Source organism: Jaculus jaculus, chromosome X (genome assembly GCF_020740685.1).
Source record: "Jaculus jaculus isolate mJacJac1 chromosome X, mJacJac1.mat.Y.cur, whole genome shotgun sequence".
In the NCBI taxonomy this organism is placed as follows: Eukaryota; Metazoa; Chordata; class Mammalia; order Rodentia; family Dipodidae; genus Jaculus; species Jaculus jaculus.
In genome coordinates, this window is record NC_059125.1 from 38,214,327 (window position 1) to 38,238,718 (window position 24,392).

Genomic DNA, 24,392 nt, shown 5'->3' on the forward strand with positions numbered 1-24,392 from the left:
TGGACCTGTTTGGATGTCCCTGGCCCTGGACTCAGTGTCAGGGAACAGTTGCCACATGTATGAGCTAGGGCAGGGGTTGGCCATGTGAACCTGGATAGGTGCCAGCCCCATGCTTGGGAATCCTAGACTGAGGATTTGGCATTATGCTTGGCCTTCTGAATAGCCCTTCACTGTTAGTAAGCTCTCATCTCTGGGGACAAAAAGACATGACAGTACTGCCAGCCTATTACCAACATCTTAAGTGCCCCAGCTGCTGCCCAGTATAGGACATACTATGTTCTTCTAGGCCTTTAAAACCATCAACTAGGAGTCTGCCAGTCCTGAGGTGATGTTGCACCTCTGTTCTAGTGTAGTCCTCAGACTGACTTTCTCCCTGGGTTTTGTGGCATGTCATTCACTGTAACATCCAAATGTTTATACCACAGCTTCAGAAGTGAGTGGAAAGGATTTTAGGGGCTCACCTGAGTCACAGAGAGTCAAGCCTTTAGAATGTCAACTCTCTGATCCACCTCCCCCCCCCTTTTTTTTGAGGTAGGGTCTCGCTCTAGCCCAGGCTGACCTGGAATTCATTATGTAGTCTCAGGCCAGCCTCAAACCTCGAACCTCGAATTTACAGAGATCCTCCTACTTCTGCCTCCCAAGTGCTGGGGGAAAAAAGGTGTGTGTTATTCTCACCAAGCTAATCCAATCACTTTGTTCCCATCATGCTGCAAGTGGCTCTGGAGAAAGTAAGACTAAGTGGACACTGAGACAGAACCTCATGGACTAGGGAAAGGCTTTCAGCTCCCCACAGGACAGTGGGCCTTCTGCCAGCATAGCTGAGACTAAGATCACAGTAAACAATGACAGCTGCTGGGATTGCTCCTTTATTCTTTGGTAGTAGGTTCATAGGCCGTGCACTGGGGTCCCTATGCCACTAGTAAGGACCCCGTACAGTGTGTTCCCGAACTGCTTTCTGCTCTTCATTATCAGAAAGACCATAGCCCATTAGCATCTCAGTTGAGGGCGGAGTGATGACAATTTTTGGAATAGCAGCTTTCTTCTTGCTTGCTTTTTGTTTTGCGTCAGGTTTTTCTAGAGGGAAAAAAACATCCAGCCATTTAGTGAGTGTGTGGAAATTTCCTTCACAATGCACAAAAGGCCTGACTTAAGCTTACAGTAAAGGACTTTTGGCTAGGAGGAAAAGACTGTGCATGACCATTCCAAAGCTCAAATGGATTCACAACTCAGCTGTGCAAGTCATGAATACTGGATGTCCTCTTGTAAGAAAGAAGCAGAAAGGAAGCCAGGCATGGTGGCCCATGCCTTTAATCCCAGAACTCAAGAGGCAGAGGTAAGAGGATCCTTGTGAATTCAAGGCTACCCTGAGACTACATAGTGAATTCCAGGTCAGCCTGAGCTACAGTGAGATCCTACCTAAAAAAGCCAAAAAGAGAAAGAAAGAAAGAAAGAGAGAGAGAGAGAGAGAGAGAGGGAGGGAGGGAGGGAGGGAGGGGGGGAAGGGTTAGTGGTTTAGGCACTTGCCTGTGAAGCCTAAGGACTCAGGTTTGATTCACTACTACCCATGCTAGCCAGTTACACAAGGTGGCACATGTGTCTGGAGTTTGTTTGCAGTGGCTAGAGACCCTGGCATGCTCATTCTCTCCCTCTATCTGTCTCTCTCTTTCTCCAATAAGTAAATAAAATATTGTTTTTTTTAAAAAGAAAGAAAGAAACAGGAGAAGCCAGGTGCGGTGGCACACTCCTTTAATCCCAGCACTCTGGGAGGCAGAAGGTGTATTGCCATGAGTTTGGGACTACAGAGTGAGTTCTAGGCCAGCCTGAGGTACAGCCTGAGACCCTACCTCAGCAAAAATAAAAATAAATAAATAAATAAATAAACACAAACAAAAGAAAAGCAAAAACAGCAAAGCCTAGATTTAATGAGCCTGCAGGATAGCTGACGGGTGACAGACTCAGAAAAAAGATGTGAAAAGGCAGATCTACCTCAAAGGTTATTCAGATGCCCAGCCTCTAAAGAATTCTGACTTGTAAACCCTTTCTGTTCAGAACTTTACAGACCACAGTACTCTAGAAAAACAACAACAACAACAACAACAACAATAATAATAATAAATGTTCAATGATAAAGTGCATACTCAGCACACATGAGGCCCTGGGTTCAATCCCTAGCTATCCCCCCAGTCACATAAAAATAGATGTAAACTTAAATACTGCACGTATTTGATTCCTGCCCTTCCAGGTGGTTCACATGCACATGCCATCCACGATATAGAAACTGCTTAATAAATACAGGCTGGGCTGTGCACCCATGTCTACACACAGTTCTGGCCTCTAGGCCTTTCTGGAGATCCTCTGTCCTTTATGCAACTAGCTCCCTTTAATGTACATATTTTACTCCCAAATTTTTTCCCTTTTATTGCATACAATGTGTATTTTTCTCACTGCTGTGAGTAGCAGCATATGGGGAAAAGGGTGTATTTAAGCTTGTGGTTCCAGAGGGTATAGCCCACCATGGCAGAAAAGGCATAGTGACAGGAGCTTGAGGCATCTGGTCACACTGTGTCCATATTCAGGAAGCAGAGAAAAATAAGCGCTACTGTTCTGTTTGCTTTAGCCATTCTCTCTTTTTGCTATTCCTTTCTCTTTCCTTTTTCTTTTTTTCTCGAGGTAGGATCTCACTCTAGCTCAAACTGGCATGGAATTCACTATGTCATCTCAGGGCAGCCTCGACCCTTTCTCTTTAATCCAGGACTCCAGTCCACACAATAGTATGCCCATAGTCAGGGTGGGTCTTCCCACCTCAGTCAATGAAATCTAGAAATTTCTTCACAGATATGCCTAGAAGTTCATCTCCTAAGTGATTCTAGATCTTATTAAGTTGACAATATGAACCATTATAACTTGTTTTTAATTTTTTTAATTTATTTGTATGTGTGTATGTACATGTGTGTGCAGGCTGCCACAAATGAATGCTTGGCCTACTTTATGTGGGTGGAATGGAACCTAGGTCCACAGGATTAACAAACATCTCCATCTGCTGAACCATCTCCCTAGCTCTCCAACTTGCTTTTATTGGGCAAGTTACTAGAAGTAGTACTTCTAGGTCAAGTTATAATTTCACATTTGGTATGTTTGTGAAATTAGCTGGGAGAAGGAGCCTTGGTTGTATATGCCCATAATCTCAGCACCCAGAAGAAAACTGAGATGGAGAGCCAGGCATGGTGGCAAACACCTTTAATCCCAGGAGGCAGAGATTGGAGGATTGCTGAGTTGGAGGCCATCCTGAAACTACACAGTGAGTTCTGGGTCAGCCTGGGATAGAGTGAGTCCCTCCCTCAAAAAATCAAAAAGAGGTTGGGAAGTAGGGAGGAAGGGGGGGAGAAGTAAGGAAAGAAGGGCTGGGCGTGGTAGTGTACAACTTTAATCCCAGCACTAGGGAGGCAGAAATAGTAGGCTATGAGTTCGAGGCTACCCTGAGACTAATTCCAGGTCAACCTGGGTTACAGTGAGACCCTATCTTAACCCCCCCAAAAAGAAAAAAAAAAAAAAAGGAAGGAAGGAAAGAGAGAAAAAAGAAAAAAGAAAGATGAGATGGAAGAATCATGAGTTTAAGGTCAGCCTGAGTTACATGAGACCCTATCTCAAACAAAGAAAGGATCATTTGGGGGCTGGAGAAGTAGCTCTGTGGTGGATTGCATGCTTTATATAAACTGAGCTGTGTTTGGTGGTATATGACTATAATCCTAGCACTAGGAAAGTGAAAGGCAAGAGCATCAAAAGTTCAAGGTGCTTGGCTCTGTAGTGAGTTTGAGGCCAGCCTGGGATACATGAGACTGTCTGGAACATAAAAGGCTATCAACTGTTTACTGTACTATAAACTTACAAAATATATACATTTTCTTTTCTAAAAATTGTGTGTGCGCGTGCGTGCACATGCACGTGCACATGCCCATGCACCCAGGTCTTTTACCACCACTACAAATGAACTCTAGATGCACATGCCACTTTATGCCTATCTTTACATGGGTGCTGAGGAATCCAACCCAGGCTGATAGGCTTTACAGGCAAGTGCTGTTAACTGGTGAGTCATTGCATAGCACATTAATCCATTTTCATTTAGTATATTTGTGAGATTTTTCTTTTTAAAATTAATTTATTTCCATGTGTGTATGGGCACACCACTTTTTGGGTCTGGCTTATGTGAGCAGCTTAAGAATTGAACACCAGGCAGGTTTTGTAAGTGCCTTTAACCACTTAGCAATCTTCTCAGCCCCTTTCTGTTTAGGGTGGCCTAGAACTCACAATCTTCCTGCTGTAGCTACTCCAATGCTGGGATTAAAGGTATAAGTTATCACATGTGGCTCTTATAAGTTTTAGATTTCTTCACTTATAAATATGTATCTTTTTGTTATTTTAGTTTTTTCAAGTTAAGGTTTTACTCTAGCTCAGGGTGACTTGGAATTTACTATGTAGTCTCAGGCTGGCATTGAACTCACAGCAATCCTCCTACCTCTGCCTGTCAAGGACAAGGGGCCCTGGTACACCCATTCTCTCTTGTTCTCTCAAACCAAGTATTAAAAATTATTATTATTATTATTATTATTATTATTATTATTATTATTATTTTGAAGTAGAGTCTCACTCTAGCCCAGGCTGACCTGGAATTCACTATGTAGTCTCAGGGTAGCCTTGAACTCACAGTGTGAGTTCTATCTCTGCCTCCTGAGAGCACCACCACACACAGCTGCACAAAATTATTATTTTTTTTAATTTATTTATTCTTTTATTTATTTGAGAGCAACAGAGAGAGAAAGAGGGAGAGAGAGAGAGAGAGAGAGAGAGAATGAATGGGCGCGCCAGGGCCTCCAGCCACTGCAAACGAACTCCAGACGCGTGCGCCCCCTTGTGCATCTGGCTAACGTGGGTCCTGGGGAATCGAGCCTCGAACCCAGGTCCATAGGCTTCACAGGCAAGCACTTAACCACTAAGCCATCTCTCCAGCCCACAAAATTATTTTTTGAGCCAGGCCCAGCAGCACATGCCTTTAATCCCAGCACTTGGGAGGCAGAGGTAGGAGGATTGCTGTGAGTTGAAGGCCAGCCTGGGTCTACACAGTGAGTTTCAGGTCAGTCTACGTTAGAGTGAGACTGTACTTGAAAAAAAAATTCTTTAAAAAAGCATTTTGTGAGAAAGGAAGGGAGGAGGGTACTTAATAGGTTGGTATTGTATATATGCAAGTAGAAGAATAGATTAACAAGGGTGAAAAGGCCCAAAGTGAAGTCAGGGGAAGAGATTTAGTAAAGGAAAGGTGTAGGAAGGGCTAATCAAAATCTCAGAGTATGCAAATAAATCATATGGAATCCTCTGGTTTCGGACAATGGAACACTCAGGAGCCATAGATCGTTGTTAGAAAATTTTCAGTGCCAGGGATGGGATACCTCCAGTAAGTTGTTGGCCAGGGAAGTCGCTGATGCCCCCAAAACATTATAGGCCGTTGCCGAGGCCCTTGGTTTCCCACCAGGAATAGATGGTAAGACCCTATTGCTGAAGACTTCACATACTTGGGCTGCAAGGACACTGAGAAATCATGCTGGAACTGAACTGATAACTTCCTCCATGTAGACCAGCTGACAGAAATTTGGAAGAAGCCATTCTACATGTAGTTCAATGGGAGAAAGAGATACCACCAGTGAAGATACTCAACAGTGGAAACTGCAAACCTTATAATTGGCCAGCCAGCCCAAATGAGCCAATGGGTGCAATAGTGGCATGTCTATCATGTTGGAAGCCAACTGCCCTCTAATTGGACTGGAGGCCCGCTCTATGGAGGGAAACACATCCCTGATACTGAAAACTTAAAACAGGGGTAGTCATGAGCCCTAGGGGTATAACATCTGCTGATGTCTGGAAAAATGTATATAGTATGCTTATCAAACTGCTCAGTAAGCAGTTCTCTTAATATTTATACCCTTATATTAATATTACTCTCACTTTGGGTAGAGAATCTTCTCTTTTCAGATGGCAGTGACCTTGGGATGACTCAGAAGGTATCATAGTGCTGGAAAGAAGTGACTGGAGTACCGAGCAACATCTCGATCACACCTTCCAAGGCTCAGGGTCTAATGCAGAAGGGGTGGCAGAAAGAATGTAAGAGCCAAAGGAAGGGTAGAACTCCTTACAACGTGCTCCCTCCAGACATATAATGGCCTGGATATCCATGACCTCATAGTGCCTGACACTACCTACACAAGACCATCGTAAGAGGAGGAAAAGACCATGACATCAAAATAAAGGACTGATTAAGATGGGGAGGGGATATGATGGACAAGGAATTTCAAAGGGGAAAGTGGGTGGGGGGAGGGAGGGTATTACCATGGGATACTTTTTATAATCATGGAAAATGTTAATAAAAATTGAGGAAAAAAATGATGGGAGGCAGAGGTAGGAGGATTGCTGAGAGTTTGAGAGGCCACCCTGAGACTACATAGTGAATTCTAGGTCAGCCTGAACTATAGCAAGACCCTACCTTGGGAAAAAAAAAAAAGAACACTAATCAAATAGCAAGAGAGATGTTTGATTCCCCCCCGCCAAAAAAGCATTTTTCAGGGTCTCTTGACACTGTAGATGATGGTGGCTTAGGAACTGAACCCAGGCTGGCAGGGTTGTAAGCAAGCACCTTTAATCACTAAGCCATCTTTCCAGACCCCTTTCAATTTTTTTGGTAGTTTATTATTTATGTGAGTGTGTGTGTATGCATACATGTAGGGAGGACAGTGCTCTACCTTCTTTGGGACAGGGCCTCTTTCCTCTGCAAATGTCTGTCCTAAAAGCAGTTCTATGTAGGTTCTTGAGAATTGAATCCAGGCTGGCAGGCTTTTCAAGCAAAGCACCTTAAAAGCTGAACCATCTTCCTAATCCCTGGAGACAAAGAGTTTTATGATGTATCTCAGGCTGCCTGGAACTCAAGATTCTCCTGTTTTAGCTTCCTGAGTTCTGGGATAACAGTTATAGTACCTAGTTTGATATATAGTGCCTATTTCATTATCATTATCATTATTATTATTATTATTATTATTATTATTATTATTATAATAAATTTTTCAAGGTAGGGTTTCACTCTAACCTAAGCTGACCTGGAATTCGCTGTGTAGTCTCAGGCTGGCCTCAAACTCACAGCGATTGTCCTACCTCTGCCTCCTGACTGCTGGGATTAAAAGCATGTGCCTGCGTCTGGAGTTCGTTTGCAGTGGCTGGGGCCCTGGTGTGCCCATTCTCTCTTTCTCTTTCTCTCAAATAAATAAATATGTAACTTTTTAGAAAAAGCATGTGCCACTATGCCACATTTGCTGAGATTTTTTTCTTCCTTTTTTTCGGTTTTGTTTTTTTGAGGTAGGCTCTCACTCTAGCTTAGGCTGACCTGGAACTCACTATGTAGTCTCAGGGTGGCTTTGAACTCATGGTGATATTCCTACCTCTGCCTTCTGAGGAAAGGGATTAAAGACGTGTGCCACTACGCCTGGCTTGCTGAGATTTTTTAAGACTTCTCTGGCTAAGTAGAGTCCACCTCCATCCTTTTGGTGGGTTCCATCCCACTTGAAGTGAGGGATCATACAGGGCTACTCTGGGGTATGTATTTGGGGGTTGTTAAATCCTTCTACCACGCTGTCAAACTGCCTTCAGGGGCTATGGGCTGGAGAGATGGCTTAGCAGTGAAGATGCTTGCCTGCAAAGCCTAAGGACTCAGGTTTGATTCCCCAATACCCACATATGCCAGATGCACAAGGTGGTGCATGTGTCTGGAGTTTGTTTGCAGTGGCTGAAGGCACTGGCACACCCATTCCTCCTCGCCCAAGTAATACAAATAAATTATTTTATTTTCGTTTTTGTTTTTACGAGGTAGGGTTTCACTCTAGCTCAGGCTGACCTGGAATTTACTATGTAATCTCAGGGTGGCCTCCAACTCACGGTGATCCTCCTACCTCTGTCTCCCAGGTGCTGGGATTAAAGGTGTACACCACCACACCTGGCTTAAATTATTTTTTAAATACCTGCTGTCATGGGCTGGAGGGATGGCTTACCGGTTAAGGTGTTTGCCTGCAAAGCCAAAGGACCCAGGTTCAATTCCTCAGGACCCACGTTAGCCAGATACACAAGGGGGTGCATGTGTCTGGAGTTCATTTGCAGTGGAGGCCCTGGCATGCCCATTCTCTCCCTATCTCCTTCTTTTTCTCTGTCAAATATATACATAACTAAATAAAAACTGCCTTCATAAACAATTACTCCCAATGTCTTAGAGTACCTGATCTGATATCTGAGGTGTTACTATGGCCTCTCACATATACTGATTTTTGTCAGTTTTGTTTTTCAGACAGGGTCTGTCTATATATGTGGCTCAGGCTGTCTTGGAACTTGATTTTTAATCTTTTTTTAAAAAATATTTTATTTATGAGAAACAGAGAAAGAGAGAGAGAGAATAAATACACCAGGGCCTCCAACCACTGTAATTGAACTCCAGATGCATGTACCACCTTGTGCACATGGGACCTGGGGAATTGAACCTGAGTCTTTTGGCTTTACAGGCAGATGCCTTAACTGCTAAGCCATCTCTCCGGCCCTGTCTTAGAACTTGAGATCCTCCTCACTCTATTTCCTGAGTGTTAGAATTATAGGTGTGAGCCACCATGCCTGGCTATAAATGTTTTTTCATTGTTCTAATTTGTTTAGTTTGGTGAGATTTCTGATTATGAACTTCTTTGGTTATGCATTTTAAATATTTAGATTTATTTATTTATTTGAAAGGAGAGAGAGAGAAACACACACACACACACACAGGAGAGAGAGAATGGATGCACCTGGCTCTGCTGCTGTAAACGAACTCCAGATACTTGCACCACTTTGTGCATCTGGCTTTATGTGGTCACTGGGGGAATTAAGCTCCAGCCATTAGGCTTTGGAAGCACGTCAACTGCTGAGCCATCTCTCCAGCCCATTTTTTTCTTTTGCTATTGTTTTTACAAGGTAGTATATCACTCTAGTCTAGTCCAGGCTGACAGGGAACTCAGTCTGTAGTCCCAGGCTGGCCTTGAACTGACAGGGATTCTCCTACTTCCTTTTCCCCAATGGTGGAATCAAAAGCATGTACCACTATGCCTGGCGCTCTCACTCTGTGTGTGTGTGTGTGTGTGTGTGTGTGTGTGTGTGTGTGTGTGTGTGTGTGTCTGTCTGATCTCACTCTGTAGAACTAGTTGGCCTGGAACTTGCTATGTAGCTGAAGCTGGCCTCAAACACAAGGATCCTCTTCCTCTTGCCTCCTTAGTGCTGGTATTACACTAGGCTCAGCTTGGGAAGATTATGTCACTTTTTGCATCTGGCTCATGTAGAAGGCTTGGGAATTGGACTTGGGCTGACAGATTTTGCAAGCAAGTACCTTTAACCACTGAGAAATCTTCCCAGCCCCATTACTTTAAAAAATATATATGTTGTTATTTGAGAGAGGGAGAGAATGAGTGTGCCAGGGCCTCCTAACTGTGCAAATGAACTCCAGACACTTGCACCACTTTGTGCATCTGGCTTTATGTGGGTAATGGTGAATTAAACCCAGGCCATCAGGCTTTGCAAGCAAGTGCCTTTAACAGCTGAGTCATCTTTCTAAACCCCCACCACCATTATAATTTTTTCTAGGTAGGGTCTCATTCTAGCCCAGGCTGACTTGGAACTCACTCTGTAGTCCCCAGATGGCCTCAAACTCACAGTGATCCTTCTACCTCTGCCTCCCAAGTGCTAGGAGTGAAGGTGTGCTCCACCATGCCAAGCCCCTATCACTTTTTAAAAAGTTTTTTTTTAATGGTTGGAGAGATGACTTAGTGGTCAAGGCACATGCCTGCGAAGCCTAAGGACCTGGGTTTGATTCTCTAGGCTAGATACACATGGTGGTGCATGTGTCTGGAGTTTGTTTGTATTGGCTAGAGGCCCTGGCACACCCATTCTCTCTCTCTCTCTCCCTGTGTATGTAGTAAATAAATAAATAAAATAGATCTTTTAAAAAAGTTTTTAAAATTATTTTATTTATTTGAGAGAGAAAGGGTGTGCCAGAGCCTCTAGCTACTGCAAACGACTTCAGACACATGTGGTACCTTGTGCATCTGGCTTACATAGGTACTAGGGAATCAAGCCTGGATCTTTAGGCTTCACAAGCAAGTGCCTTGACCACTAAGCTATCTCTCCAGCACCCCCATCACTTTTTATGTTCACTTTTTTGAGGTAGGGTCTCACTCTAGCCTAGGCTGACCTGGAATTCACTCTGTAGTCTTAGGTTGGCTTCAAACTCACAGTGATCCTCTCTGCCTCCCTAGTGCTGGGATTAAAGGAGTGTGCCACAACACCCAGCTATATTCACTTTGACTCATTCATAAATCATCTCACTGTATGGTAAGAGACTATATACAACTAATGTCTCCATTAAAGTTTTGGGCCATTTCACTAGCATCACTTATAGAACTCCTTCCTTCCCCACTGATTTCTGTAGTCAGTTTTATTATACATAAGTGTACACGTACACACACACACACACACACACACACACACACACACACACACACAATTGTTCTCCATAATTTGTCATTGTTCTTCTCTTATACTGGCACTATAGTGATAATTAAAACGATTGTAACTTTTGATATATTTTAAATTTTTTATTTTTATAATATTTATAAATTCACAGAAAATTGAAAAATTAGTGAAAAGCAGTCCCAAGTGCCCTTCACCCAGTTATATCCAGTGGTAACATTTTGTGTAACTACAGTACAATACCGACCCCAGGAAACTGACATTGGTCCAGAGAGTATACAGACATGTCATCTGCATGTGTGTAGCTCCACCTGGACACATTTCCACCAAAGACCACTTCCTTCCCCTCATCCTTAGCCCCTATAATCAAGTCTGTTCTCCATCTCTAGGATTTTGTCATTTCGAAAACACTGCATAATTGGAATTATACAGAATTTAAGGTTTTTAAAATATATTTTATTTATTTCTTTGAGAGAAAGAGGCAGAGAGAGAGAAAGAGAGAATGGGCAAGCCAGGGCCTCCAGCCACTACAAACAAGCTCTAGTTGCACGCACCACCTTGTGCATCTGACTTAGGTGGGTCCTGGAGAGTCGAACCTGAATCCTTTGGTTTTGCAGGCAAGTGTCTTAACCACTAAGCCATCTCTCCAGCCCCCAGAATTTAAAATTTTGAGAATTCCTTTTTAAAAGTTTTAAAAATATTTATTAGAGAGACACACAGAAAGAGAGAAAGAGGTAGGTAGAAAGAGTGAGAGAGGGAGGGAGAGAATGAGTGTGCCAGGGCCTCTAGCCACTAAAAAGGAACTCCAGATGCATGCACCACCTTGTGCATCTGGCTTACATGGGTACTGGGGAATCGAACCTGGGTCCTTAGGCTTCACAGGTAAGTTCATTAACCACTAAGCCATCTCTCCAGCCTAAGAGTGCCTTTTATTATTTTTTAAAAAAAATTTTTGTTCATTTTTATTTATTTATTTGAGAATTACACAGAGAGAGAGGCAGATAGAGAGAGAGAGAATGGGCACGCCAGGGCCTCCAGCCACTGCAAACGAACTCCAGATGCATGCGCCCCCTTGTGCATCTGGCTAATGTGGGTCCTGGGGAATCGAGCCTCGAACCGGGGTCCTTAGGCTTCACAGGCAAGTGCTTAACCACTAAGCCATCTCTCCAGCCCTGAGAGTGCCTTTTATTTATTTATTTAGGTTGTTTTTTTAAGGTTAGGGTCTCACTCTAGTCCAGGCTGACCTGGAACTCACTATGTAGTCTCAGGGTGGCCTCGAACTCATGGTGATCCACCTACCTCTGCCTCCCAAATGCTGGGATTAAAGGCGTGTGCCACCACACCCAGCAATTGTGCCTTTTTAAATACAGTATGCTTTTTCATTAAAAAATTGTATTTATTGGATATATATGTTGGGGGGGGAGGAGAGAGAGTGAGAAGCAGATAAAGAATGGGTGCATCAGGGCCTCTAGCCACTGCAAACAAATTCCAGACATATGTGTCATCTTGTGTATCTGGCTTATGTGCGTACTGGGTAATTGACCCTGCGTCCTTAGGTTTTGCAGGCAAGTGTCCTAACCACTAAGCAATATGGCCAGCCCTTTAAAATATTTTTATTTGAGAGAGATAGAGTGAGTGAGTATGGATGTACCAAGGCCTCTTGCCACTGCAAACAAACTCTAGATACCTGTGCTAAAATGTGCATCTGGCCTTATGTGAGTATTGGGGAACAGAACTTAGGCTGCCAGGCTTTGCAAGAAAGTACCTTTAACTGCTAAGCCATCTCTTCAAGTACCATTTGTGTGTTTGTGTGTGCGTGTGTGTGCATGCGTGTTCACGCACGCATGAACAAGGCCAGAGGAAAACCTCAGAAATCATCTTCAGGAATGCCATTTTTTTCAAAATATAATTTTTGTGTGTGTACGTATGTTTATGTGTGTGAGTGTGGGCACATGCTTGCCACAGCATGTGTGTGGAGATCAGAGGACAGCTTCTTGCATTGGTCCTTGTTTTCCTCCTTGCTTGAGGCTGGGTCTCTTACATCATTGTTCACTGCTATTTGCTGGCCTGCAAGCTTCTGGGCAATTCTGTCTCCACCTCCTTTTTCTGAAGGTGAGTGTACTGGAATTACAGATGCTACTATTATAGTTCCTGGCTTTTCATAGGGTTTGAGGATCCGAACTGAGGTACTCACACTTGTACAACAAGTTATTTTATCCACTGTGCCATCTCCCTAGCCCCTAGTTCAGGATCTCTCATTGGCCTAAAACTCATCAAATAGGCTAGACTGGATAGCCAGCAGTCCCCCAAGGGTCCTTCTTTTTGTTTTCTTCTTCTTTTTCTTTCTTTTGTTAACCCCAAGGATGCTTCTGTCTCCACCACCCCCAACATTGGTATTATAAGTATACACAGTTTTACTTGGGTTCTGGAAATAGAACTCAGGTCCTCAAGTTATAAGGCAAGCACTTTACTAAGCTTCTCACCATCCCGTTTCCTCCCCCACCCCCTGCCCACAATGGTGCTTTGTGTGAAACTCAGGGCTTCATACTTGCTAGGCAACTGCTCTGCCACTCAGTTATACATCATTTCAGAATCAATTCTTTTTTTTTTTTTAATTTTATTTATTTGAGAGCGACAGACACAGAAAGAAAGACAGATAGAGGGAGAGAGAGAGAATGGGCGCGCCAGGGCTTCCAGCCTCTCTGCAAACGAACTCCAGACGCGTGCGCCCCCTTGTGCATCTGGCTAACGTGGGACCTGGGGAACCGAGCCTCGAACCGGGGTCCTGAGGCTTCACAGGCAAGCGCTTAACCGCTACGCCATCTCTCCAGCCCAATTCTTTTTTTTTTAATCAATGCTATTTTTTTTTTTTTAGTTTTGTGAGGTAGGGTCTCACTCTGGTCCAGGCTGACCTGGAATTAACTCTGTAGTCTCAGGGTGGCCTTGAACTCACAGCGATCCTCTTACCTCTGCCTCCCGAGTGCTGGGATTAAAGGCATGCACCACCATGCCTGGCTTAATCAATGCTTTTAAAAATACTTCTAATTATTTATTTGCAAGCAGAGAGAAATAGAGAGAAGAGAGACAGACAAAGAATGGGCACATTAGGACCTCCAGTCATTGCAAATGAACTCCAGATGCATATGCCACTTTGTGATCTGGCTCTATGTGGGTACTGGGGAATCAAACCTTGGTAGTTAGGCTTTGCACTCAAGTGCCTCAACTAGTAAGCCATCTCTCTAGCCCCAATTCTTTTTAAAAATTATTTATTTGCAAGCATGGAGACAGAGTGAGACCTCCATACACAGAGAGAGAAACTGGGTGCACCAGGGTCTTTTGCCATTGCAAACAAACTCCACATGCATGCACCACTTTGTGCATCTGGCTTTACATAGGTACTGGGGAAATGAACCTGGGCCAACCTGGGCCATCAGGCTTTGCATGTAAGCACCTTAACCACAGAGAAATCTTTCAAGCCCTTAATTCTTTATTATTATCTAATACCCAATTTTATTCTGTTAAGATGGCTCAGCCCAGGTCTACACACTACATTTGGCTCATGGAAATTAGAAAAATCTCCATTTTCCTGTTACTTCCTTCCCTTTGTCTTTTCTTTTCTTTCTTTCTTTCTTTTTTTTTCTGTTTCTTTTTCTTTTCTTTTCTTTTCTTTTTTTTTTTTTTTTTTTTTTTTTTTTTTTTTTTTGAGGTAGGGTCTCACTCTAGCCCAGCCCAGGTTGACCTGGATCTCACTCTGTAGTCTCAGGCTTGCCTCCAACTCATTGTGACCCTCCTTCCTCCTCCTTCTGCGTGATGGTATGCACCACCAAGCCTGGCTTATCCCCCTTTTTTATGTCTTTCATTTGTTGAGGAAACTGTGTATTTTGGTGATAGAATTGTCAATATTCTTGTATAGCCTGGTTGTAAATTTGTAATAATCTCTATATCTGTATGTTTGTGGATTTTTAAATACAAAAATATCCCACAAGCATATAGATGTAACCAAGCAGAACACAATAACCCCCATCACTCAGTAGCCACAATAACTTAATCTTTTTCTTTCTTTCTTTCTTTTTTTTTGAGATAGTTGTCTCACTACAGTTCAGGCTGACCTAAAATTCACTACGTAGTCTCAGGCTGGCCTTGAACTCATAGCAATCCTCCTACCTCTGCCTCGAGAGTACTTGGATTAAAGGGTGAGCCACCATGCCTGGGACTTACTCGTGTGTATGTGTGTGTGTGTGCGTGCATGTGTGTGCACACGCACGTGCATATGCACGCACTCAGGTGTGTGTGCAAATGTTTGTGTGGGTGTGGAAACCAGAGAATAATCTTGAGTGTTGTTTCTCAGTAGCCATCTACCTTTTGTGAGACAGTCTTTCACTGGTCTGAACCTTGCTAAGGCTTATCTCTGCCTCCTCCAAACTGGGATTAGAAGCATATACCATCATGTCCAGCTTGTTGGAAGGGATTTGGGACTCAAACTCAGGTCCTCATCCTTGAATGACAAATACTTTACCACTGAGAAACCTTTTCAACCCTTTAAAAAATTTATTTTATTTCTTTGGTTTTTCGAGGGTCCCACTGTAGCCCAGGGTGACTTGGAATTCACTATGTAGTCTCAGGCTGGCCTCTAATTCACAGTGATCCTCCTACTTCTGCCTCCTGAGTACTGGGGTTAAAAGCGTGTGCCACCATGCCCGGCTCCTCTTTCATTTTTTTTTTTTTTTTTTTGAGACAGGGCTTTGCTATGTAATTAGAACTAGAGACCCTGCCTCCAAACAACAACAAAATACTGGGCATGGTGGCACACACCTTTAATCTCAGCACTCGGGAGGCAAAAGTAAGAGGATTGTTGTGAGTTTGAGCCAGCCTGGGACTCCAGAGTGAGTTACTGGGCTACAGCAAGACCCTACCTCAAAAACCCAAACAAAAAGGAAAACCAAAAAACTTTTTCTATCACCACAAAAAGCCCCTTTGTGGTTAGTGTAGCCCATCTCTAGACTCCCGTTCTTGGCCCTATCCTTCTCTATATATTTATACCCTTTCTGTACATTTCATGTAAAGGAAGTCATAACATATGTGAGCATTTACATCTGACTTCTTTCACCTGGCATCATGTTTTGAGGATTCCTCTGGAATAGCATGTGTCAGTGGCTTGTCCTTTGTTAGTGCTCAGCATGTTCTATCATTTTGTTGTGACCTGACCTGCTGTCTTCTCTTCATGTCCACCTCCCTCATGAAGTACTTCTATATAACAAATACTGCTGGTGGCTTTCAAGTGGGTAATACTGCTTTGGAATTTCTCTTGCTGTGGCTTCAGTGGTTCCCACAAGAGCACAGCAATGAGGTGGGGTAGAACACCCTAGGGATTTCTGCATCCCTTACTCGCATCTATTCTGGAACCAGAAACACTTTTCCAAGGCACAGGCCCCTATCATACCTCCCTTATTTTAAATACTTCATTCTGTTAATACAACCCAGTAATAAAACTCTGTATTCAGGTTTCTTCCTGATTTTGTGGTTTCATCTCTACCCACACACACCAAAGGTATGGCTATACTAGGATGCTATAAAATGGAGAAGTGTGACTAACTATTTTACTCTTTTGTCCCATCCATGATATGCTCCTCCTTGGTGGTAACTATTTTACTCTTTTTTCCCATCCATGATTTGCTCCTGTTTGGTGGCCCTCCCATCTTGGTACATGGTGTATGGTGCAATGAGTCCAAGATTTCCTCAGGAGCCACACTGGAACCTGGACAGTCTCTCAAGCTCTAGGATGTGACAGGTGGAAGGAATCACAGTGACACCAGAAATTACCCAGCACTCTTTATGTGTGACCTCTTACCAAGCTCTCTGGTATGTGCAGGATGGCTTAGAACTCACTGTATAATGCCAACTGGCATGAACTAACAACCTACTGCACCAGCCTCCTGAGTGTTGGGATTTCAGGTGAGTGTTGGGATTCAGGCACAGGCCCCCATGTACCACAGGAACTTACCTGTGTCCTTGCTAAGCTCATATACTACATCAAGAATTCCAGATATTAACGTACTATATCATCATGATCTTAGAAATGTACCCATCCCAGAGGCCTTGATAGCTCCTACCTTTAAAGGAAACTGAAGGCCTCGGGTGCCTGGATGATCCCGAACCTAACAGGTTATCGGATGTCTGATTCAAGGTCTTATCTCCCTGTTTGGCCTCCTCCGTCATCTTGTCCTCAGCCTTTGGAACTGAATGGGTGGGGGTCTTCTGTTGCTCCTCATCTGAAACACACAGATAATCATTTAGGCTCACAAGAGACTGATGCAGGGAGATGGCCCCCTCCTACTTAGCAGCCCACTCAGGTGCATCCAGACAGGCTGCCTGAGAGGGGCCACCTGCCGACCACTTCTGGCCCAAAGGGAGGCCACCTGCCCACCACTTCTGGCCTGCGAGAGACCACCTGCGGACCACTTCTGAGCCCTCTGAGAGCGCGCCTTATCGCCGGGCACTGCCCTTTACCTTTCCTCTGTTTGGATTTGCTTTTGGACAGGCCCATATTGACCCCACCGCCCCAGTCTGGCAGCCCGAAACCCTGACTGACTCATAAAACCCACACCCCTTCAGAACACCGGTCACCACGGCAACGGTGTGAAGCGCGAGACCTCACGAAAGCTCCGCCCCAAGCTGTGGGGGGAAAGGAGGAGGGGGAGAAGGGGGAGGAGGAGGACGAAGAGGAGGAGGAGGAGGAGGAGGACGACGACAACGACAATATCCTCTCGCGAGATCAGGACGCGGGACAGGAAGCAGCTGCGACCCAGGAAGTCATCACCTGGAACAGCTGGTCCAGTGTGCCGCCCTGAGGGGCACACCGCCAGACTGACCATAGACGGTAAGGGACCGCCACCCACCTGGGGCTCGGGAGGGGCCTTGAATGCTGGAGGCTGACCCTCCGATTCAGACCAGAGTCTGCTCCTGGGTCTTGACTGCATAACCGGACCGGGACCTGCCCTCACACCCGGACCGGGACACCTTCCATGGACTCCTCTCCGCTTTCCAGCCTGGATCCGCCCCCTCCTTTGACTCCACATGCAACTGGTCTTATTGATCCCCGGTTCAAAACCCACTCCTGACTGCCGTTTTTGGTATGCTTCTGTCTTTGGGGCTATAGGATGTCTCCTCAGAAGGCATCAGCAAAGGGGTTAGTTGTACTCCATAACCTCAACACCACCTAGAGAAATAGGAATGCGCCCGGCACAAAAAGTATTTTTATACTTTATTATTTTTTTTCCCAAAAGTATTTTTGTTGGCTTTTTTGTGGTTTTCCGAGATAGGATCTCGCTGTAGCCCAGACCGACCTGGAACTCACTATGTAGTCTCAGGGTGGCCTCCAGCTCAAGATGATCCTCCTACCTCTGCCTCCCTAGTGCTGGGATTAAAGGTGTGCGCCACCACGCCTGGCTTTCAAAAGTATTTTTTTTTTTTAAATGTTGACAGGATGTGGTGGCGCACACCTTTAATTCCACCAGCAGGGAGGCACAGATAGGAAAATGACTGAGAATTTGAGGCCAGCTGGAGACTACATAGCGAATTCCACACCGGTCTGGGCTGAAGTGAGACTCTACTTCGAAAAAAGCAAAACAAAACAAAAAAATATAATTTTTCAAATGTAGAAAGCTCTTCAACTGTGTCAGTATCGTGAAGAAAATGTATGGCATTTTATATAATTTGCCTTAGAGAGAAGATGTGGTAGTCCATCAGCCTCCCATGAAGAAAGATTATTTTTTTTTTCATGTGTTTGTGTGGGTGTGGGCACTTGTGTGTGATCATGGGTGTGGAGGCCAGAAATTGATAACTGGTTGCCTCCCTCTATTATACTCACTCACTTACTCTATCTCCCCTGCCTCTGAAGGTAGAGTTCAGCAAGCACTCTTCCACTGAGCTAAATCCCCAACCCTCTGTCTTATTTTCTTTTTTTTTTTAATTTTTTTTTGTTCATTTTTTTATTTATTTATTTGAGAGCGACAGACATAGAGAGAAAGACAGATAGAGGGAGAGAGAGAGAATGGGCGCGCCAGGGCCTCCAGCCTCTGCAAACGAACTCCAGACGCGTGCGCCCCCTTGTGCATCTGGCTAACGTGGGACCTGGGGAACCGAGCCTCGAACCGGGGTCCTTAGGCTTCACAGGCAAGCGCTTAACTGCTAAGCCATCTCTCCAGCCCCTCTGTCTTATTTTCTTACACCAGATCTCTCACTGAACTCAGAATTTACAGATTTGGCTAACTAGCTAGCCAGCTTGCCCAGAGAATCCTCCTGTGTCTGCTTCCCCAGTTCTATGATTATAGATGCATGTTACCTTGCCTGGCTCTTTGCTTGCTGGGCGAGGGGAGTTAAACTTACTTCTTTAGAGTCTGGTATCACCAAAGTCTAATGAGAATACAGGCTGGGAGGGGAAGGGATTTGACCTATAGCCAGTGGGGTGACTGGGAGTGTGATCCTGCCCTGGCTGGAATAGAACCACAACCATGGCTGGGACAGTTCACCTAAACCATGGTATTCACCCCTGGACCTGAGTCTGGGATCATGGGCCGGGGCTGGTCACATGAATGGAGCTGCACACAGGACCCTGGCCTTGTGCCTGAAGTCATGGGCCAAGGATTGAGTCCAGGAAAGGCTCAGGCCACAAGGACCTGGGAAGACACCTATAGCACTGAGTATAGGGTCATGGGCCCTGGGTTACAGGCCTGGGGTGGGGGCAATGCCACAACCATGGACCCAGTCAAGTGCCACTAAACATGAGTCTTTTGTCGTAGACATGGGGTCTGGGCCCAGGTTGTGGCCAGAGGTGAATGCATGGACAGTGGCTGGCAAACCCTTCCCTGTGCCCTGTATTTTGGGGTTATAGGCCTATGCTGATGGACTAGGGCACAGGTACCCCTGATCTTATACATGGGGTCCTGCGCTCAGACCAGGGAAGAGGCATTGGCCTGCACTGTTGACCTGAACAGATGCCAACAGCCCCAGACCCAGGATCATTGAACCAGGGTAATTAATTATCCCAGTCTGGGCTGGGGTGTCCATGTGGATTCTGGATGATGCCACCAGCTCTAGCCTGTGGTAGGGAACTGCGCCAGCTTCGTGGATCCAGGATGGCACTCCTGGGCTTGGGTCTATGTTCATGTCCATCTAACACGTGCAGGTTTGGCCCTGCACCTGGAGTCACAGGCCTGGGTCAGTATTGTGATTAGAGGTATGAACCCAGGCAGGTACCTTGGCTTCCGTCCAGAGATCAAAGAGCTGTACAAAGGCTCGTATCAGGGCTGGCCAGGTTGAACCAGGCAGGCTCCACCAACCCTACTTGTGAGGTTATGGGACTAGACCAAGGCCCCAAATCTGATGTCATAGGCCATGGATGGGGCAAAGCTAGGCCATCTTTGTGGACTCTGACAGAAAATCTTGGCCTCAAGCTCTGAGTAACATGCCCAAAGTCACAAGCCAGGGTTAGGGCTGGGTGTATGGTACCAGATATGCCTTTCTGGCCCCAGGCCCTGGGTCTCATTCCTTGGCTAAGATAAGGCTAGTTCTGAATCTGGCATTGTGAACCTGAGAGGACACTCATGGGCCAAGTCCTTTGTGGCCCCAAACTGATGTTGGAGCAGGCATTCACAGCCCAGTACCTAGGGTAATTGGCCTGGGTGCAGAGCCCACATGTTGGCCAGCATTGTCAAATTGTGAAGGTTCTTTTGGCCTTGAGCTTGGGAGCATGGGACTGGGGCATTGCTCTTGCCAGCTGCATGGATCCCCAAAGGAGCCCCTTAACCCAGGCACTGGGGGGCTTGGTGTCATGGGCCTATTCTGGGTTCCAGTCCAGTCATTTGGATATGCTTGGGCATGCCTTATCCCTGGTCATGGTCACAGGGTCAGGGACTTTTGTGTGGGCTGGGTTGGGGTTGAACCATACAGAGTCTGGGGAGAACCCTGGCCCCAGGCCTAGGGTGTGGTATCATGGTGCAGTGTCAGTGATAGTGTTGGGGCCACCTGTGTTAATCCAAGCAGCCAGCAACATCTCTGAGAACAGGGCTGGGGCCAGGCCCAGGACCAGTTTTGTGGATCCAGGCAGAAGCCCCTTGTCCCAGACCCAGGGTAATGCGCCTTACTCTGTGCTGGAGCCATGCAAATGGACCTGAGTGTGTGTGTATATGCCTCTAATCCCAGTCCAGTGGCCTGCCAAGTGGTCTTTGGAGGGTGCCCAATATGAGGCCCTCTATATTTAACCAGTTGGACCACTGACTGAGATTCAGTGGTCATGTAACCTGACTGAGACTGGGCCAGGGGCTGTGTGAATCAGGGTTGGCTTCCCTTCCTAGTGGTCACAGGCCCGTGGTCATGGGCACAAGCTGGGGGCTAGGCTAACCACATGTCCCCAGGTAGTTGCCCCCAGCTTTGATCCTGGGGTCCCATGTTCAGGAGTGCAGGCTCATGTAGGACACAGGGCAAGCCATATGGAACTTGTGGTCATGAGTTTGAGCCAGTGAGGGGCCCAGGAAAGGGACAAAGCTGGGACCTTCTTTGTGAAATCCAGAGTGCAACCCTGCCACCAGGCTCTGAGTCATGAGCTCTGGGTCACAGACCAGGGCTTGTGCCTGGGCTGGGTTTGTGGTCCTGGGCAGATGTCCTTGATTCTGGCACCAGGGTCACAAGCCTAGAGGTACATGTCCAGGCTGGAACCATATTGGCCCTATGGACCTGGGCAGGAGCCTCTGTTCTTAGATCTGGTGTCTTGGACCCAGAATCATGGGCCATATAGCCTGTGCTGACCATGTGGAAACATGAAGGTGCCCATTATCCTGGTACTGTGGTCACAGGTCCCTGGTATTGGGTACAAGCTAAGGGCCAGGTTAGCCACCTATACCCATGCAGTAGCCCCCAGCCTGGGTCTTGGGGTCCTGTGTTCAGGAAGCACAGGCCCATGTAAGATACAGGGATAGACATATGAGCACACCCAGCACCATGCTTGTGGTCATTTATTTGGGTCAGGGATGGTTCTAGAAGCTGGCCTCTAGCCCTGGTACCAGTTTCACAGGCCCTGAGTCAAAGGGCCTAGGCTGGGACAGGGGATTAACACATAGACCTAGATGGATGCTACCAACCCCTGTCCCAGAGTCATGGTACCAGCATCTGATGCTCAGTCCAGTTCTGCGGCAAGCTGCGAGGATGCACACAATGCCCCCACCCTGGGCCAGAGCAGGCCATGTTGACCAGTTGACTAGAGAGGGCACCCTTGGTCCCAGACCTTGGTTCATGGGCCCAGGCAATGCCCAGGACCTTGGCTGGCCAGCTGTATCAATGTTTCCAGGCACCCATCAACCCTGGCCTGGAGTCATAAGACCATGCTGGAGCTAGGGACACCTGCATGGACCCAAGTAGGCACCCCCTTCCTGGAGACCAGGGCTATGTTCAGCCATATGGATATTGGTAGGGACCTGATACTGGCCTTCCTGCTCCAGATCTGTAGTCCCAGACATGGCTATGGGCCAGGACTGCATGAGTGTGGGCAGGCTACACAGCCCCATCTCAGGAGTCAAACTTGTACAATGGAGGGTACCAGGGCCAGCCATGTGGAACTGTGTGGGCACCTATGCCCCCCCCCCAGCTCAGTAGCCTGGGCCAGGCTCATGTACCAAGGCTTTCATACCCAGTTCTGGACCCAGGGTCATGGGACTGGAGCATGTGTGAGGCTGGGGACTGCTGTGGACCTGGGTGAACATCCCCCAGCTTGGGCACAGGAGCCAAGGGCCATGGGCATATCCAGGGAAAGGCATCGCTATATGCATTCTGATAGGTACCCCCAGTGCTTGGCCCAGGGTCATGGGCACAACTGGGTCAAGTAGGGCAATTAAACCATGAGGTCACTCTTGGCCTGAAGATCAGGGTCATAAGTCCAGGGCCACAGGATCTGGCCAGGGCTGAAGCTGTCTGAGGGTCCAAGTAGGCAATCCATGCCCAGGTCCTGAGGCTGGTTCTGGGCTTGTGCCAGGGCCAGAGCAGTCCCTGTGAACACAGGTGAGCACCCCCAGCATGGGGCCCAGTGACCCAGGATCAAGCTCCAGTGGTAGGGCCAGGGCTGACCAAGTGCACCTGGTTGGGCATACCCAGTAGCTAGCTCTGGTCACAGAACAGGGTCTCATACTGTAGCCAGGACTGGGGTCAGCCTTGTAGACCCCAGGAGAACCCTGTCCCTGGACCCAATTTCATGAGCCCAGGGCAAATTATATGGACCCTGGCAGGATACCAAACCAGTGTCATGGATCGACCACATGGACCTAGCCTGCTGACCCCATCTTTGGGCTTGTGGTTATGGGCCAGGGCCTGGGCAGGTACTCTTGACCAAGCCTGGCAACCTTGGCCCCAGACTTAGGGCAAATGATCCCTAATCTGGGCTGGAGCCACATGCATGGACACAGGAGGGTACCCTCAGCAATTGACTAAATTGCTAAATTGACTAGCTAAGACTAGAGATGGAACTGGTATGTGGACCTGGCTGGGGTGTCTGGGGCCATAGCTACCCATGTAGACTTGGGCCCATGTAGACTGAAATGGGCCATCCTTGCCCAGGACCCAGGCCTGCACCACAGCTGTGGGCCAATGCCAGAGCCTGCCGGCTGAAAGGGTTTGAGCCTGATGGGGAGTGAGGATTAAAGAAAGACAGGAGAAAAAATGAAAGCAAGGGCTATGGTCAACGACTGAAGCCCCGTGTATTTCTCAGCAGTCCTTTTAATATCTTCTTGTAAACAGTTTGCCCATGGACAAAAATTCCATGAGCTTCACACAAGTTTCTACCAAGATAACTTCTTTCTGTTACAGAGTTTTTGTACTTCAATCACAGTACAAAAGATTATGCCATGGTAGGAAACAAACAAATCCTTTGATCCCAGCAATACAAGCATAAATCTTAAGGAATGTCCAGCTCTTATCAATAACACTGAATGTGCATAATCTTGCTTACATGTAGGTGCTAAAGTCTTGCTGCCAAATGGCCCAGAACTATGGATTCAAGTCCAGTCAAATGGCTCCCGACAGGCTAAGAGTCACAGGCTTGTGCCAAGGCCATTACCAATCCCTCCCATGTGGAACAAGGTTGACGCCACAGACCTGGGTGATGATGTCATGTTTCCTAACCTAGGCTGGGCCTGGGACTGTTGTGTGGACCCAAGTTGACACACCTGCCCTGGAGCCAGGAGTCTGGGTTCATGGGACCTGACTGGGGCTGGACATATGGACCTGGGTAAGCTCACCCAGCCCCACCCTGGGTGTATTGTTAAGTCTCAGGATGTGGACCAGGTTGGGGCCCTCTGTGGACCTCAGTGGGTGACCCTCGCCCTAGGCTTGGGGTTATTGGCCCAGAGTCACAGGTCTAGGCTTGGGTACAGGGATATAGACTTGAATACCTGTTCCAGGATCAGGGTCATGATCCTCATTGGGGCAGGGACTTGTGCAGACTGCATGTGATACAGTAATTTTGGGGTTCCCAGTAATGATACAGAAATTTTGGCATTCCTTGCCAATGTACCCATCAACACAACAATAATCTGGAGGGTTTTGCCCTGGAGGTTCTTTTTTGTCCCCCTATTTTTATTATTTATTTATTTGAGAGAGAGGAAAATAGAAAATTGGTGCACCAAGGCCTCTAGCCGCTGCAAAGGAACTCCAAACACATGTGCCACCATGTGCATCTGGCCTATGTGGGTCCTGGCAAATTGAACCTGGGTCCTTAGGCTTTGCAGACAAGTGATTTAACTGCTAAAGCCATCTCTCCAGCCCCAGATTCTTGCCTTGGG

General features: G+C 46.5%; 1 protein-coding gene across 2 annotated transcripts; it reads right to left on the bottom strand.

Moving 5' to 3' along the window:
- Positions 1-850: 850 nt before the first annotated feature.
- On the bottom strand, positions 851-17,309 carry LOC101597820 (spermatogenesis-associated protein 33-like). Of its 2 annotated transcripts, none has more exons than XM_045140989.1 (3): positions 17,159-17,309; positions 16,680-16,838; positions 851-1,074 (listed from the first exon to the last, which is right to left on the bottom strand). In XM_045140989.1, exons 1-3 carry the CDS (start codon positions 17,160-17,162, stop codon positions 917-919), a joined length of 321 nt encoding a protein of 106 aa, XP_044996924.1. In that variant the 5' UTR covers positions 17,163-17,309; the 3' UTR covers positions 851-916. The 2 variants fall into 2 exon arrangements, with proteins under 2 accessions (XP_044996924.1, XP_044996923.1); XM_045140988.1 differs by having other exon boundaries at positions 17,077-17,177.
- Positions 17,310-24,392: the final 7,083 nt, after the last annotated feature.